The sequence below is a fragment of the Coturnix japonica genome, chromosome 7 (genome assembly GCF_001577835.2).
Source record: "Coturnix japonica isolate 7356 chromosome 7, Coturnix japonica 2.1, whole genome shotgun sequence".
In the NCBI taxonomy this organism is placed as follows: domain Eukaryota; kingdom Metazoa; phylum Chordata; class Aves; order Galliformes; family Phasianidae; genus Coturnix; species Coturnix japonica.
The window spans coordinates 24,541,885-24,556,523 of record NC_029522.1 but is presented as its reverse complement, the minus strand read 5'-3'; the positions used below and the strand labels follow the sequence as shown (position 1 = coordinate 24,556,523).

General features: G+C 62.3%; 2 protein-coding genes across 2 annotated transcripts; one reads left to right on the top strand and one right to left on the bottom strand.

Annotated features, from left to right (window-relative positions):
- Positions 1 to 1,491: 1,491 nt before the first annotated feature.
- DES (desmin) lies at positions 1,492 to 5,952 on the bottom strand. The gene is made up of 9 exons (XM_015869160.2): positions 5,315 to 5,952; positions 3,797 to 3,857; positions 3,513 to 3,608; positions 3,253 to 3,414; positions 3,049 to 3,174; positions 2,735 to 2,955; positions 2,597 to 2,646; positions 2,313 to 2,395; positions 1,492 to 2,227 (listed from the first exon to the last, which is right to left on the bottom strand). Exons 1-9 carry the CDS (start codon positions 5,866 to 5,868, stop codon positions 2,186 to 2,188), a joined length of 1,395 nt encoding a protein of 464 aa, XP_015724646.1. The 5' UTR covers positions 5,869 to 5,952; the 3' UTR covers positions 1,492 to 2,185.
- Positions 5,953 to 9,900: 3,948 nt separating this feature from the next.
- DNPEP (aspartyl aminopeptidase) lies at positions 9,901 to 14,542 on the top strand. Its single transcript, XM_015869159.2, has 15 exons — positions 9,901 to 9,928; positions 10,045 to 10,126; positions 10,198 to 10,286; positions 10,370 to 10,483; positions 10,666 to 10,791; positions 10,901 to 11,031; positions 11,270 to 11,354; positions 11,816 to 11,923; positions 12,156 to 12,233; positions 12,537 to 12,617; positions 12,875 to 13,035; positions 13,157 to 13,196; positions 13,539 to 13,640; positions 13,992 to 14,159; positions 14,435 to 14,542. The coding sequence occupies exons 1-15, from the start codon at positions 9,923 to 9,925 to the stop codon at positions 14,483 to 14,485; spliced, it is 1,422 nt and encodes a 473-aa protein (XP_015724645.1). The 5' UTR covers positions 9,901 to 9,922; the 3' UTR covers positions 14,486 to 14,542.
- The last annotated feature ends 97 nt before the right edge of the window (positions 14,543 to 14,639 follow it).

The window sequence follows — 14,639 nt, the reverse complement described above, 5'->3', positions numbered from 1 at the left end:
CTGAAGTGGCAGCTGCCTCTGATATGTCACATTCCTTGGCCAGGCTCCCCCTCTCCGCGCCCGCCACGCAGCCCTGCAGCCCAGCTCCTCTTGCAAAGATAGAAAGGGGCCAGCACCTTTCCATATTAGCAGTGAGGCCGGAGGGGAACCGGCCTTCCCCCCCACCTTCCCCATTCCCAGGCATGTCACCGGATCAGGACACAGAGACTCTAGAGGCATGTGGAGGGAAAGGACACCGTCATGCTTCCTGCAACGCGAGACCCTGTGGTGAGCTGGGATGGGATCCGGGCCCTGCAGTGCATCCCCATGGAGGGCTGTGGGTTTGGGGGTGCCTCCCTGCAGCCAGCAGCCAGGGCTACCAGTGCCACACGGTGCTTCACCACCCCCAGGCAAGGCAGGGCTTCCCCAGCTCTGGATTTATGGCAAACATCTCATCACCTGGGCCCAGCCTCCCTATCCAGGGGCTGTAAATCTGGGTGAGCAGGACATTAACGATATGGCACGCTGCTCGCTTGCTGTGAATGAGCCTGGCTGGGTTTGGCAGAGCCAGTGTCCAGCACAAGGGCAGCTCATTAGTGGCACAGCACTAGCACTGACGTTTTGCATGTAGGGGTGCAGCTGCGATACCCTGGGACATGCCAGGATTGGGGACCCTGATACCCACACCAGGGGCTGCAGAGCAGCTGGGCAGATGGCAGCAACTCCAGAGAAAAAGCCCGTGAGAGTTTTGGGGCCTCTCTTTCTGCACTTCAGTGCCAAGAGCTGCTCCTTCCCCACTCTGTCCCAGCACCAGGGGTGGCAGCGGGGACAGCTGGCACAGGGCAGCCCCTGGAGCAGCTGGATCTTCAAGAGGATGGCAGCGATGGGCAAGGTGGGAGCAGAGCCGAGGGCAGAGCCCTGGCCCCACCACGTAGGCAGGGAGGGAAGTCACCGCTGGTGTCTGTACCCCGGGCAGTCCTCGATGTCACAGGGACACCTGCTGGACACAGCCCTTGGGGTCTGAAAGCCCTACAGCCCTCTCTTTGGTCCTGCAGCCAAATAAGGGGGGGGTCCCCACAAAGACAGTGAGTTGTTCAGTCTCTCCGGCGGCAGCCCTGTCCCCGCCGGTGGCAACAGATTGAGGACACTTGGTTTTTGTCGCTAAAACATCCCACTGGGAACGGCGATGACGAGGGGAAGAGGGGCAGCACCGGCTGAGAGCCACCTCAACGCTTTGTGACCCTGAGGGGGGAACACGGAGCGTCCCTCCGTGTGCTGGGGGCCAGCCCAGCTCCGACTGCGGGCAAAGGGTCCCAGCAGAGTGTGGGGATCCCGCAGTCATTCTGAGGCTGCTCAGGGCTCAGCTCCCTTCGGGGACGGGCTCTGCTGCAGTCCTGGTATCGGCAAGGTTGCTCCCCAGTGGTGGAACTGAGTACCCCTCGATGTCCCCCCCCGTGTACCGCCCCCTTCCCCTCCCACGCTCCCGCCCCATAGATGCACTGGAGGCAGGGCGATGCTCCTCTTGTTTATTTCAGCCGCCGGCAGTCACGTACACGCGGTGGGGTGGGGGTGCGGTGGGGCGAGGGGTGGGGGCGCCGGCCCTGGCCCCCGGGCCTCTCTCCGGCTCCTCTCTCTCTTTGCCCCCTCTCTCCCACTCACTCACTCCTGCTCTTTCCTGTGTCCACCTACGGGTTTCCTCTCTGCTCAGCCAGCCCCATCCCCGCGCAGCCTCTCCCCCTCCTCCCCCGGACGGGGCTGCCTCTAGGGCAGCGTAGGGGGGGAGCGCAGAGCCCCGGCCCCCGGAGCACCCCAACCTCTCCCCGTCCCCGGCATCGCTGCAGCCCCACCCAGGAGAAACGCCAGCTCCGGGGCGAGCTGCTGTGCCGTGCGGGGAGACGGCTCCTGCTCCTGCGGGACCGCCCCCGAGCGGGGAGGGGGCTGCGGGGCGCGGGGGGATGCAGAACCCGCTGCTGGGACCCGAGGCCACCACCTGCTCCCCCCACCCCTTCCTGCTTGTCCCCTCCGTCCCTCTCTGCCGCCCCCCGGCCCGGCCCTGATCCTGGCGCTAGCTGCGAAGCCTTGCGAAGCCGAAGGAGAGAGCCCGGGGGTGTGGGGGGAGCCCGGGCCGTGCCCGGAGGCGGCCGTGTCGGGGGGAGTACGGGCTTGGGGGGGGCAGAAGGGCGGCTGGGCACCGGGACAGAGTCTTCTACAGCACCTCGTGCTGCTGCTGGGTCGCCTCGCTCACCACCTGAGGGAAAGGAACGTGAGATGATGCCATGTCCCCGATCCTCACCGCCCATCTGCCCCCCCCCACACACACACACAGCGCTCACCTCTCCATCACGAGTTTCGATGGTTTTGATCATCACTGTCTTCTTGGTGTGCACCTCAGAGCCACGCTGGTCTGGGCTGGTCTCTGTGGGGAAGGGGACACGGGGATGGCAGCGGCCACGCAGCCAGGTGGCATGGGAAGGTGGCACTGGGGCTGGGGCCGAGGGTTTCCAGGAGCCCTGAGTCCCCCCACCTCACCCAAACACCCCATGTGCCCCTCCTCCCCACCCTCCTCCCAGCTCAGCGTGCCATTCACGGGGACTCCCGAGGGCTCAGCCCAGCTCACCTCGGAAATTGAGAGCGGAGGCAAAGGTCTGGTGCATGGGGATGCTGATCCTGCACGGACACAGAGGGGAGAGCTCAGCACCAACCATTCCAAAACCAGGCCCCCCCCCCCATCGCCCTGCTTCCCCCTATAGCTCACCTGCTCTCCTCGCCCTCCAGCAGCTTCCTGTAGGTGGCAATCTCAATGTCCAGGGCCAGCTTGACGTTCATCAGCTCCTGGTACTCACGCAGCTGCCGGGCCATCTCATCTTTCAAGTGCCGGATCTCCTCCTCCAGCCGTGCAATGGTGTCCTGGTACCCGCCGGCCTCCCCTGCAAAGCGCTCCTCCATTTCCCTCATCTGGCGCATCAGAGAGTCGTTCTGGGGGGAAAGTGGTGTGTGTCAGCAGGGGGGTGGCACACAGAGCACCCCAAAGTCCTTCCTGGGGTTCGTTCCGTGCTGTCTATGGCTCACCGTGCCCTTGAGGGCATCGATCTCACAGGTGTAGGACTGGATCTGGTGGCGATACTCCAGCATCTCCTGCTTGGCCTGCCGCAGGGCATCGTTGTTCTTGTTGGCCGCCTGCGTCAGGTCAGACACCTGTGGAGGGGATGTGGTCAGCCGGTGCTGTCATGGGGATGGACCCACTGACCCCCCAGCCCGTCCCCAGCCCCACACCTTGGATTTGTACCACTCCTCAGCCTCGGCAATGTTCTTGGCGGCGATGCTCTCGTACTGAGCGCGGATGTCCCGCAGTGCGGCTGTCAGGTCGGGCTTGGAGATGTCCATCTCCACCTGGATGTGCTGCTCCTGTAGCTGAGCCTGCAGCTCGCGGATTTCCTGAGAACACAAAGGGGTGCGTCAGGGCTCCATTCCCTGCTCCATTCCCTGCTCAGCCCCAGCCATGCCTGTGGGACACCGGGCTGCCCCTCACTTACCTCTTCGTGCACCTTCTTGAGGAAGGCGATTTCCTCCTGCAGGGACTCAATGCGTCTCTCCAGGTCGATGCGTGCCAGCGTAGCCGCATCCACATCCTGGAGGAACACAGAGAGTGGGGTTAGGGCTGTTGATAGGCACCCTCGGGTTGCAGAGGGACCACCAGCCGAGGCTGGAAATGGCAAAGCTGTGCCCATAGCCATGCTCTGGTGATGGGCACTGGTTACTAGAGGAGGGGGAAAGGAGGACAGTGGTGGCCAGGCAGCATGGGGACTTGTCTACTCACAGCTCTGAAAGCAGCCAGGTTGTTCTCAGCCTCCTCCTTCAGCTGGATCTCCTCTTGCAGCCTGGAGACAGAGAAGGAGGCATTAGGGGACACCTGGAGAGACCCCTGTCCCCCAGCATTGGTGTTCCCTCTTGCTGTCCCTAAGCACAGCGTGGCTGGTGGGAACACAGCAGATTGTCCTGCGTTCCCAGCAGGCGGAGAGAGGGCTGGCCGGGGGCCAGGGGCTCTTCCTCCCATTCCCTATTATAGTCAACGGCAACGGGAGCACAAAGGCATGAGGTCAGCTTGGTGTCATGCTCACTGCCCCGGCCCTTATAGGGACGAGTGGCCAGCAGCTGGGGGACGGGGTCCTGAGAGGCAGCCACCAGCTGAGTCACTCATGGGGACAGCAGGATGGGCTGGGCACCTGGCTCAGAGTGCAGGGAACCAGAGTGAGACGGTGGGTTTTGGGGTCTCCACAATGCTGCGGGAATGGAGGGCACTCCAGGAGCTGTGACAAAGGAAGGGGCTGGGTGCCCTAGGCTGCAGCTCACAGAGCGTCAGGGGGACAGAAGCGCCTGTCTATGTTGGCACAGTGGTGCAGGAACCCGACACCCATTTGTCCTGTGCCCTGCTCCTCCCCTGACATTTGGGGTCATTCTACAGGAGCAGCGCAGCTGGGCGGCAGGACAGCCCACTGCCATCAGCCTCACAGCATCAGTGGCTCCAGACTGAGCTGCTGCTCCTGCTGGGTCACCCCCAGGAGATGGAGACTCCAGCTTTGCCTGTCCACATCCCTGTGATGGCACAGCAGGCAACACCTGGACCTCGGGACCAGAGGTACTGCCTGGTGGCCCTGTGCCAGTTGCATCATGGTGTCCCTCATCCCAGTGGCCATTCCCCCTGGCTCCAGCCTCACCCTCACCCTGCAGCATCCCTACAGAGCTGGGAAGTCCCTTCAGCTCCTGGTGCACCATAGTACCCACAGCAGGCCGGGAGCACTGCTGGCCTGCGGAAGTGTCGCCGCTTCCTCCCCTCCCTCCCTCGCATCCGGACTCAGCAGATCACACCCCCCCACCCTCACCCCGTGCAGCCCTCCCTACTTCTATACATCTGTCTATCTGTCCATCAGGGCTAAGATCAGCCATGAGCTCTTCTAGCTGTAAGGAGCAGGGCCCCCTGATCCCTGGCTCCAGGGATCCTGTGCCATCAATGAACAAGAGTGCAAAGGACTCCTCCTGCTGCTGGGGACATCCTCCCACTAGGTGCTCCCCGAGCACCCCCAAAGGGCTGATGTGTGCCTTCCCCGTGCCATGGCTTAGGTAACCCCATGCCCTCCCAAGCCCTGCCAACACGGTGCCAGGGCTGTGGCCCCACCGTGTGCCGTGCAGACGGGTGCCCAGCAGGAGACACACACAGGGAGAAGTGCAGGGGTGAGGGGATGGAGCAGTGGGGCCACCGCGATGGGATGCCAGAAGGGTCTACCCGAGGGCTGGAACCATCCCCAAGGAGGGAGCGGAGAGGCGAGGGCCCCCTCACCTCTGCTTGAGCTTCTGCAGGTCGTCCAGCAGGTTGTCACGCTCCACCTCCACGCGTGCCCTCTGCCCGGTGAGCGCGTCAATCTGGCGCCGCAGCTCCCGCAGCTCCTCCTCGTACATCTCGGCCACCCTGGTGGGCTCCTTGCCCCGCAGGCGATTCACCTCGGCCACCATCAGCGCGTTCTGCTGCTCCAGGAAGCGCACCTTCTCAATGTAGTTGGCGAAGCGGTCGTTGAGCTCCTGCAGCTCCACCTTCTCGTTGGTGCGGGTCTGGAGGAACTCCTGGTTCATGGCATCGGCCAGGCTGAAGTCCAGCAGCTCGCCGGCCCCCTGGTAGGCGCTCTGGTAGGTGCGCAGCGGTGTCACGCGAGTGGTGCGGAAGGTGGACAGGGTGGGCACGGCGGAGGTGCGCGACACCTGATAGACGCGGGAGGTGACGGAGCTGCCGCTGCCCCTGCTCCCGAACGAGGCGCGGGGGAAGACCGGCGAGGTGCCGCCGCCGAAAGTGCGACGGTAGGAAGAGACCCGCTGGCTGGAGGAGTACGACTGGCTCATGGTGGCGGTGAGGAGGCGGCAGGGAGCAGGCGGCGAGGCTGGCGAGCGGCCGGAGCTCGGCGAGGCTTCGGGAGCCGACCCGCGCTGCTGCTATTTGTATCCTGCTGACATCACAGGCCCCTCCTGCTGCGGGACAGCTGGGGGATGCTGCTGGAGGGGACGGCTGCCAACCCCCGCCCTCCACACTCACCTGTGGGCCGTGGCCCCCCAACAGCCCCCCGACAGCTCGCAGATGCCCAAGGGTCCCCCTTGGTGCCACAGTCCCCTCAGCACATGCCCCTTTCATGGGTAATGTTGCTGTGGGACCAAGGGGAGGAATAGGGGCAGGAGGATGGGGACCCCCCCAGAAGTGGACTCATCCCTTTGCACTCCTGGAGGCCAGACCTGATGGCCTGGTGGGGCACACTCCCTAAACTGGCCTTATGCACCCCAGCAGCATCACAACTTGCTGCATGGTGAGAGTCCCAGGCTCAGCTCTCTGTGTGGGGCCAGGCACCATCCCCACATGGAACATGCCCTCAGAGGGGGGGGGAACATGGGAAGGGAGCAATGTGGGGGGCCCTGACTTGAGTGTGCTTGGAATTACCACCACCCTGACCCCACTTTCTGGCCCACAAGGGTCCAAGTTGAGGCTGGGCACCCTCGAGGGGGTGCTGAGTGACCCAGAGCAGGTGCTGGGGTGCAGAGCAGCCCAGTGATGGTGACGTCACCCCCGGGTCCTGGCTCTGTCACATTCCCAAAGCAGCAGGCACCCAACCAAAATAGCCTCGTACTCATCCGCGTGGGACATCAGTGGTATTTATAGCTGGGGGAGGCACCCTCTTAACCCTTCCTGTACCAGGTGCATAGATGGTGACCCGACCCTCCCACTGGTCACTGTCACCCCCATGCAGGGTTTAGCATGCCTGGGCCCTGGGGACATCTCTCACCAAGAAAAAGCCATCTGCTACTGCTCACACTTCTGGGGTGGCCGTATTGGGAGGCCCCCTCCTCCCCAGGCCCCACTGCCCATACAGTGCTCCCTGCCATACCCAAACCAGGCTGTTCCAGGAGCTGGCACAGTCCCAGCACCACTGTCCCCAGGACGCTGTGGCACAAGGGACTGTTGTGCCACTGAGCACAGGGTGACTCAGCAGCAGGAGCAGCACTCAGTCCTGCACCTCCCAGCTCCATGTATGCAGCGAGTGGTGCCTGGGCTCAGCGCTACAGCCTGGGGGCAATGAGGGGCTGGGTGCAGTGAATGTGGGCAGATGGTCAGGGTCCCACATATGGGTTGTGCTCCCCAGACCCTCCCTCTGTCTGGAGTCCCTCCAGGCTGCCCAGACACAGAATAACACCGTGGCTTCCCGGACGGTGCTCACTGCCCGGCGGAGCCTGACTTTAAAAGGGAAGGTATTTCCAGATGGGGCTGTTTCATCCCAGCGGGGGGGACATTGTGTAAGGGGGGGCTTGAGGGACGAGAAGGAGAAGATGGAAAAACATACAGCATCCTTCCTCCCTCTGCCCCCCTTCCCTGCTCTGACCGTGCCCAGTTCATCTCTGACCCCATGCATCAGCCCGTGGCTGAGATGCGAAGGGGCACACAGGTCCCCACACCAGCACAGCCCCACTGCTCAGCTGTCCCTTCCTGTGACTCTATCCTGCTGCTCCAGGTCAGGGTTGGGGTCAACACACTGTGTGTGGGGAGTGGCTCCCAGCATGGCGCTGACCCCCCTCTGGAATGCACTTTCTGAAGTGGCCTTTCCTTGGCCGCCCTACAGCCTTCCGGGACAGAGCAGTGCAGAGTCCCTGCATTTGGCATAGGGCCGACAGAGGGACAGACGCCTCTTAGGAAATTCCCTTCCCCACGGTTCAGTAAGGAGGCGGGAGGAGCGGGAAGTGGAGGTGTGGGCAAATGGGTCCTCAGCCACGTGCTGGGTTTGTCCGACTCCACAGCACTGGGGACAAACTTAGCGTGGTCCCTCCAGTTGTGGACCCAAGCGATATCCCCCACCACGCTCAGCATCATTCGGCTCCAGCCCAGGCCATGCTGACCCAGACGGAGCCTGGGAACGGGGCCCCAATCCCCAGTGCTGGCTTGGCCCCAGCTCCCGCAGGGCCCCGGGATGAAGGCATCGGGAGCCAGAATGTCAAACAACGCCGTGAGCCAAACCAGCTGCAACCCGCAGCCGGCCCTCCTCCATGGCCCTCCCTCCCTGCTGCTCCCCCAGGATTTAAGGCACGCGGGGATCCGGGCACAGCCTCCCTGGGGCTGCGGGCACTGGGGGCTGCAGCCAGGCGGGATGCAGGGATGGGGCACCAGCTGCCACTGGGTCTCGTATCACAGTGCTGCTGGGCAGGTCCAGGCCCTGCCTGGCCTCCTCCTGATGCGGGTGAGAAAGGAGCAGCCAGGGTGTCCCCCCCACTTTGCTGGCCCCCGGCCGTCTCCCTCCATCCCGCTCCTTTTACAGACACGAGCCTCCGAGGCGCCTTTACCCTAAGAGGGAAGGAGCAGGCGCCTGTTCTCTTAGGCGCGTGCTATTGTCTAAATAGGAGATCACTCTTCCTCCGTGCCTGGAGTGCAGCCCAGCCAGCATACTGGGGTCCCATGGAGCCCTGGGTGCCCCCAGAAGCCACTGTTTGCTGCTCCCTTCATGCTGTCAGCATGGGCACACAGCAGCCCCAGTCTACATCCCTCCTGCCCCAGGATTAGGGATGCTGGGGGTGGCTGCTTGTCCTTGAGTGCCATGGGGATGCTGGGGGTGGCTGGCTGACCCCAAAATCCATATGAATGAAGGGCATGGCCCCCTCAATCCATGTGAGTTGTCACCTGTTGATGTGTTGTCACCTTCATCCATGGGGACATTGTGGGGGCACTTGTTATGGCCCAGTGAGGATGCTGGGAGACAGCCACCTCTACGCCCTGTGAGGCTGCCTGCACCCATCAGCCACATCTACTGTGACCCATGGGGATGCAGAGATGTCCATCTGTGTCACAGGCCGTGGGGATGCCCACAGCTGTCCTGGCAGCCCACAGAGATGTGGGATAACTCGCCACCCTCACGGCCCAGAAGGATGCTGTGTTGTCCATCTCCATGGCCTCGATGGCATCACCCATACCAGTGAGATGAGGCAGCTCCCGTCCCACCGCATGGCTGGTGGTTGGCGTAAGGGCGGCCGTGCGCTCAGCCTCCAGCAATGCGCGGCCGCTGACTTCACTTTCCCATGCAGCGACACGTGTCCTGGGGTGGGGGCTCGGCAGCAGTCGGGTGCCATCCCTGCTCTCATCCCGGCAGGGCGGGTGCCTGGGGGGAGAAAGGGGCGGCCCTTCCCGGAGCTTTGCGCATCCATCCTGGCCGCCTGGCCCTTAACCCCTTCCAGCGGGGCTCAGCTCCAGCCGCACGGCCCTATAGCCACGGGAAGGGGCACGGCACCCGTGGGCGCACTCAGGAGCCCCGTGGTGGGACACGAGGGTCCGTGCCGCACTGAGCGCTGCAGGGTGGGGCAGTGATGGGGCGGCAGGTGCAGGGTGAGTCAGGGAGCACCCAGGAATAGCCGCCGGCAGCTTTTCCAGGAAGCCCCTGCGGCTCTGGGAATTAGCAGCCGCGTGCCAAGGCGCTGCCCTTTGCCCACTGCAGCGGGGCCACACCCGGCCCCGCCACTCACCCCGCACCCCCGGCACCCCGATCCCATACTCATCCATTGGGGACTAAGCGAGCACCCCCTGCCCTGGGGGCCCGCAGCTGATCCACATACCCCGAGCCCCCCGAGCCCCCCGGCAGGAGGCTGCAGGCCGTGGATACGGCACGCCCTGTGTTTAGCTGTGATGGCCGCGGTTGGCATGGAGACCCCCCAGCTGTCCTCTGGCTGTGTGCCCGGCAGGGGGGCCCGTTCCTTTTTATTTTATTGAGGGGTAAGGCAGGTGCTGGGCTGGGATTCAGGGCTGCCGGGGTCACGGCAGCCGGACCACCAGTTTCCAGGCCCAGATTCCAGTTTCAATGTGCCACCAAGGTCTCGCTTTGACGGGGGGTCAGAGAGGGGGGAGAGCGGGAGGGGGGGCGGGGCGGTGGCGGCCATGCAGGTACCGGGCGGGCGGCAGCGGAGCACGGGGTTGGGGGGGGGGTTCGGTACCGGGAGGGATGGGGGGGTTCGGGGAGCGGGGCGGCTCCCGGCTGAGCCCGGTGTGGGTGCCCGCAGGCGGTGGGTCCGAAGCAGGCCGTGCAGGCGGCGGCGCAGGAGCTGGTGAGGTTCGTCAACCGCGGCCCGTCCCCGTACCATGGTAAGAGCCCCCCCCGCCGCCCCTCTACCGGCTGTAACTGAGCCAGCCGTCTGACCGGGCCTTCCCCGCAGTGGTGGCCGAGTGCCGCAGCCGCCTGCTGCAGGCCGGCTTCCAGGAGCTGAAGGAGACCGAGCACTGGGACATCCGCCCCTCCTGCAAGGTGGGACCGGGGCTGGGGGGCACGTGGGGAGCGCGGCTGTCACGTCCTGCTCCGTACACCGCCCCCCTTCCTCCTCCCCGCAGTACTTTGTCACCAGGAACTACTCCACGCTCATTGCCTTCGCCGTCGGGGGTCGCTTCCAGCCGGGGAATGGGTTCAGCCTGCTGGGGGCACACACCGACAGCCCCTGCCTCAGGGTGAGACCTTCCCGATGCCTTATTGCTCTGACATCTCCCTGTCCCCCCCTGCAGGGTGCTGACTCCCCGCATTGCTCCACTTTTGCGTTCCCCTCCCTACCAAGCACTTCAAGGCACGCTGGTGGGCTCTGGGCATGCTCTTCCCGGTCCCAATCCCTGGTGTCATCTCTGCATCCATCCAGGTGAAGCGACGCTCCAAGCGAGGGCAGGTGGGCACGGTGCAGGTTGGTGTGGAGACCTATGGAGGAGGCATCTGGAACACATGGTTTGACCGTGACCTCACTGTGGCAGGAAGGGTGATCGTCAAGGTGAGCCCGGCTGGGGGCTGTGGGGTAAAACACGCTGCTGCTCCTGCCACCTCTGAGTCCTGCAGACCTGGCCCAGTGAGGCAGCTTAATGGTCCTGCTGGTATTTCAGGAGCCAAACACAGGGCGACTGGAGCAGCGGCTGGTGTGTGTGGAACGGCCCATTCTCCGCATCCCCCATCTGGCCATCCATCTGCAGCGCAGCATCAATGAGAACTTTGGACCCAACACCGAGCACCACCTGTAAGGCCTGGCTCGATCCTCACAGCTGCAGCGGTGCCCAGCCCCTGTTCTATCCCTCATTGCAGTGGGGTGGACAACAATGGCTTCACTTATAGTGAAGGGCTTGGGGATTAGCACTGGGGTGTCCTAAGGTGGCACAGTAGGTCTGTGCTTTAAGTTTAGAGTGTCCTTGCTCCATTCAGCCAGTCCCCAAGGGGTAAGCAATGGCCTGGCAGCTGCTGACACTGTCTCCCCACAGGGTTCCCATACTGGCTACTGCTGTGCAGGAGGAGCTGGAAAAAGAACCATCCACAGAGCGCACAGCTGGCGTTGCTGCAGCCCAGGTGAGTGGGTTCCTAAGGACAAGGGGGAGGCTCACTAAGGTCTCTCACATGCCATCTTTTGATCTCTAGTCCTCAGAGCTCCCTGCCAGCAAGTTCTCGTCCTTCCCATTCACAGCTACTTGCTCTCAGCTCCACTCAGAACCACTTACACAGCACATGTGCTCCACTGTTGTCTGTTCCCACCCTAGCCTGCATTCATCCTAAAGAAAAGTGGAAATCCCCCATAAAGCTGTCATGTATGGCCCCCCCTTTTCTCTCAGAGGAGGGAGGGGAGGTTGAACAATGGGAGAGAGCCCCTCACTATGCCCTGTGAGCACCACTGCTGCCCTTTGTGGGTTGAGTGCTCAGATGCAGAGTATGTGAGTAGACAGGAAGCCTAGGACTGCAGTGTGAGGAAGGAATGGGAAAGTTTCTCTGCCATCCATCACTTTGCACTGCCCACAGCTCTGCTGTTTTCCCAGACAGAGAGACACAGCCCTGTCCTGCTTTCCCTGCTCTGCTCCCAGCTGGGAGTGAAACCAGAGCAGATTGTGGAGCTGGAATTATGCCTGGCGGATACGCAGCCAGCGGTGAGTACAACAGAGCCTCCTTCTACCTGTATGCAACATGCCTGCAGGCTGGCACTGCCCAGCTCCCATGCACAGCACGCTTCCTCTGCCTGGGGCATGCAGGGCTGGGAGCTGAACCGACTGAAAGGAAATGCCTTCTAGGGGGCAGAGGTGGGGACTGGGCTGGAGACACATCACACCTGCTCTTTGTTGTCCCCAAACCTGTGCCCTACTCCTTGTTCTTTGACTGCAGACTCTTGGTGGTGCCTTTGATGAGTTCATCTTCTCCCCACGTCTGGACAACTTGCACAGCTGCTACTGTGCTCTGCAGGTGAGAGAAGGAAGGAAGGAGCCTTGGGGCTTTGTCATGGCCCTCTTGTGTCTTGACTTAGCTTTGCTGGTCTGTTAGCTGGGTCCTGTTGCAGGGATCCTTGCTCGTCAAAGGGCCTGGGGTTGGACAGTGGCTGCCCCCTTGTGCTGGGTGTGTGGCATTCCTAGCATCTCCAATGTACCCACAGCTCCTTTCCTTGGTGCCTTAGACTTTCCTGGGGATGTTCCAGCCAGTTCAGTGCTGAGCTTCCTAGGATGGGGTGGCACTTACGCTAGTGCTCCTTCTCCTCCTCTGTCTCTCCAGGCACTGATTGACTCGTGCACAGCTCCCTCCCTCTCCCAGGAGCCCAACGTGCGCCTCATTGCACTCTATGACAACGAGGAGGTGAGGGGCATAGCCGTGGGGCAGCTGGCACACACAGGGGCTCTGTGTTCTGTTCTCCTTCCACCAATGATTAGGACTTACATCCCAGCCACCCATGGAGCACCATAGGGTTTGCTCACCCCACCCTGGGCCTGGCAGGGAGTGAGTTGGAAGCCTCTTTGCTGGGTGTGGGGAGCTTGCTATCCCTCAGCTGACATGGAGCGCTGGAGGTGGCTGGGGTGTTGCTGGGTGGGTTGTGCTGATGGTCTTCCTGGCAGGTAGGGTCAGAGAGTGCGCAGGGTGCCGAGTCCCTTCTGACAGAGCTGGTGCTGCGTCGAATCTCAGCATCACCACAAAACCTGACAGCCTTTGAGGAGGCTGTGGCCAAGTCCTACATGATCAGTGCTGACATGGCCCATGCGGTGCACCCTAACTACGTGTGAGTACTCTGAACCCTGCCACGTTGCACGTGGGGACGCATCTTTTGCACTCCTGCTGGCGTAGTGGCAGGACAGTTCTTGTAATGGGGATTGCAGCATGAAACTCCTTCTCTTTTGCAGGGACAAGCATGAGGAAAATCATCGGCCAGCCTTCCACAAGGTGAGCGCAGCCTTCTGCTTTGTGCCAGACCTGCTGCCATCTGTCTGTTCAGCAGTGAAACACACAGACACTGCCCAGAGTGCAACTTGGCAGCAGTTTCACAGGAGACCTTTGTCCTGCCACACAATGCACTTGTGCCACATTGCTGGAGTTAATTACATAGAACCACAGCCCTATCTGTGGACATCTCCCTTGGCTTAGAGCTGGGGCTGTTCACTTGTAGGATCCAGGGGGTGGCACAGCATTTCTGACTGTGGGTCTCTCCTGGGCACTGGGCACTTAGAACTATGTAAGTAATAGAGTGTGTCCCTGTGCCATAGCTCTGCATCTTCTCTTTCGCAGGGCCCTGTCATCAAAGTGAACAGCAATCAGCGCTACGCCTCCACAGCTGTCACTGAGGCAGTCATCCGGGACATCGCGGCCCGTGTGGGTGTTCCCCTGCAGGTGAGCACAGCTGGGTGAGCACAGCTCCATCACCAGTTCCTGCTGAAGCCGGGTGCTGGAGGGCAGGACCAGTATCAGGAACTTAACTCTCTGCTACTGTACTTATGCCTGCTGGTGTCTGCAGTGCCCTGCTGTGCCAGGTGACCTGATGAGCAAGCTCAGGGTATAGCAGGGAGTGCGGGTCTGACCTGACCTGTCTGAAGCTCTCTGGGGGCTTTAGCATCTTAGCATCCAGACTGTGCAGCTCCCCCATCCCAGTGTGTCTCCCATTAGGACTAACCCTTCTGGGAGTCACTTGGGAGGCCGTGTGGCTCTGGGAGCAGCTGCCCACCCCATGTCTCCACTATGCAGGAGTTCATGGTGCGCAATGACACCCCATGTGGCACCACCATCGGCCCCATTCTGGCCTCCCGCCTGGGGCTGCGCGTGCTGGACATCGGCTGCCCGCAGTTGGCCATGCACTCCATCCGAGAGATGTGCTGCACCTCGGGCGTGCTGCAGAGCATCACTCTCTTCAAGGTAAGCCCCAAATCCCCTCTGCTCCCCTTCAGCCCTATTGGGAGGGCTCCCCACTGCACCGGGGCAGTGCAGCAGTACCAGAGGTGCTCCTTGCCTCTCCGCCATCCGTTCCAGCCTTCCCTGCTGCCTGCCATCCCCAAATGGTTCCTATGGTAACTTGCCTTGAGTCACTGCTGGGTTTCTATGGTGATGCAGCCCTGCTCCGTGCAGCTGCTTGCTACACATCACCCAGCAGGGAGCTGCTCCCCGTGCCCTGATGGCCTTTCTCCCTTCAGGGCTTCTTTGAGCTCCTGCCGGTGGTCAGCAGCAGCCTGGTGGTCGACTGAGCGCGATGAGAGGAAGGTTATGGGGTTCAATCCTGATTAAAGCATCTCTGTCTCAACTGGGAGTGGTTGTGTGTCCAGCTGGGGATGGGGAGGAACAGCTGCGGCTCCGGGAGCTGCTGTGAGTGTTGTAATGAAGGATGGCCTTGTGCCTCTG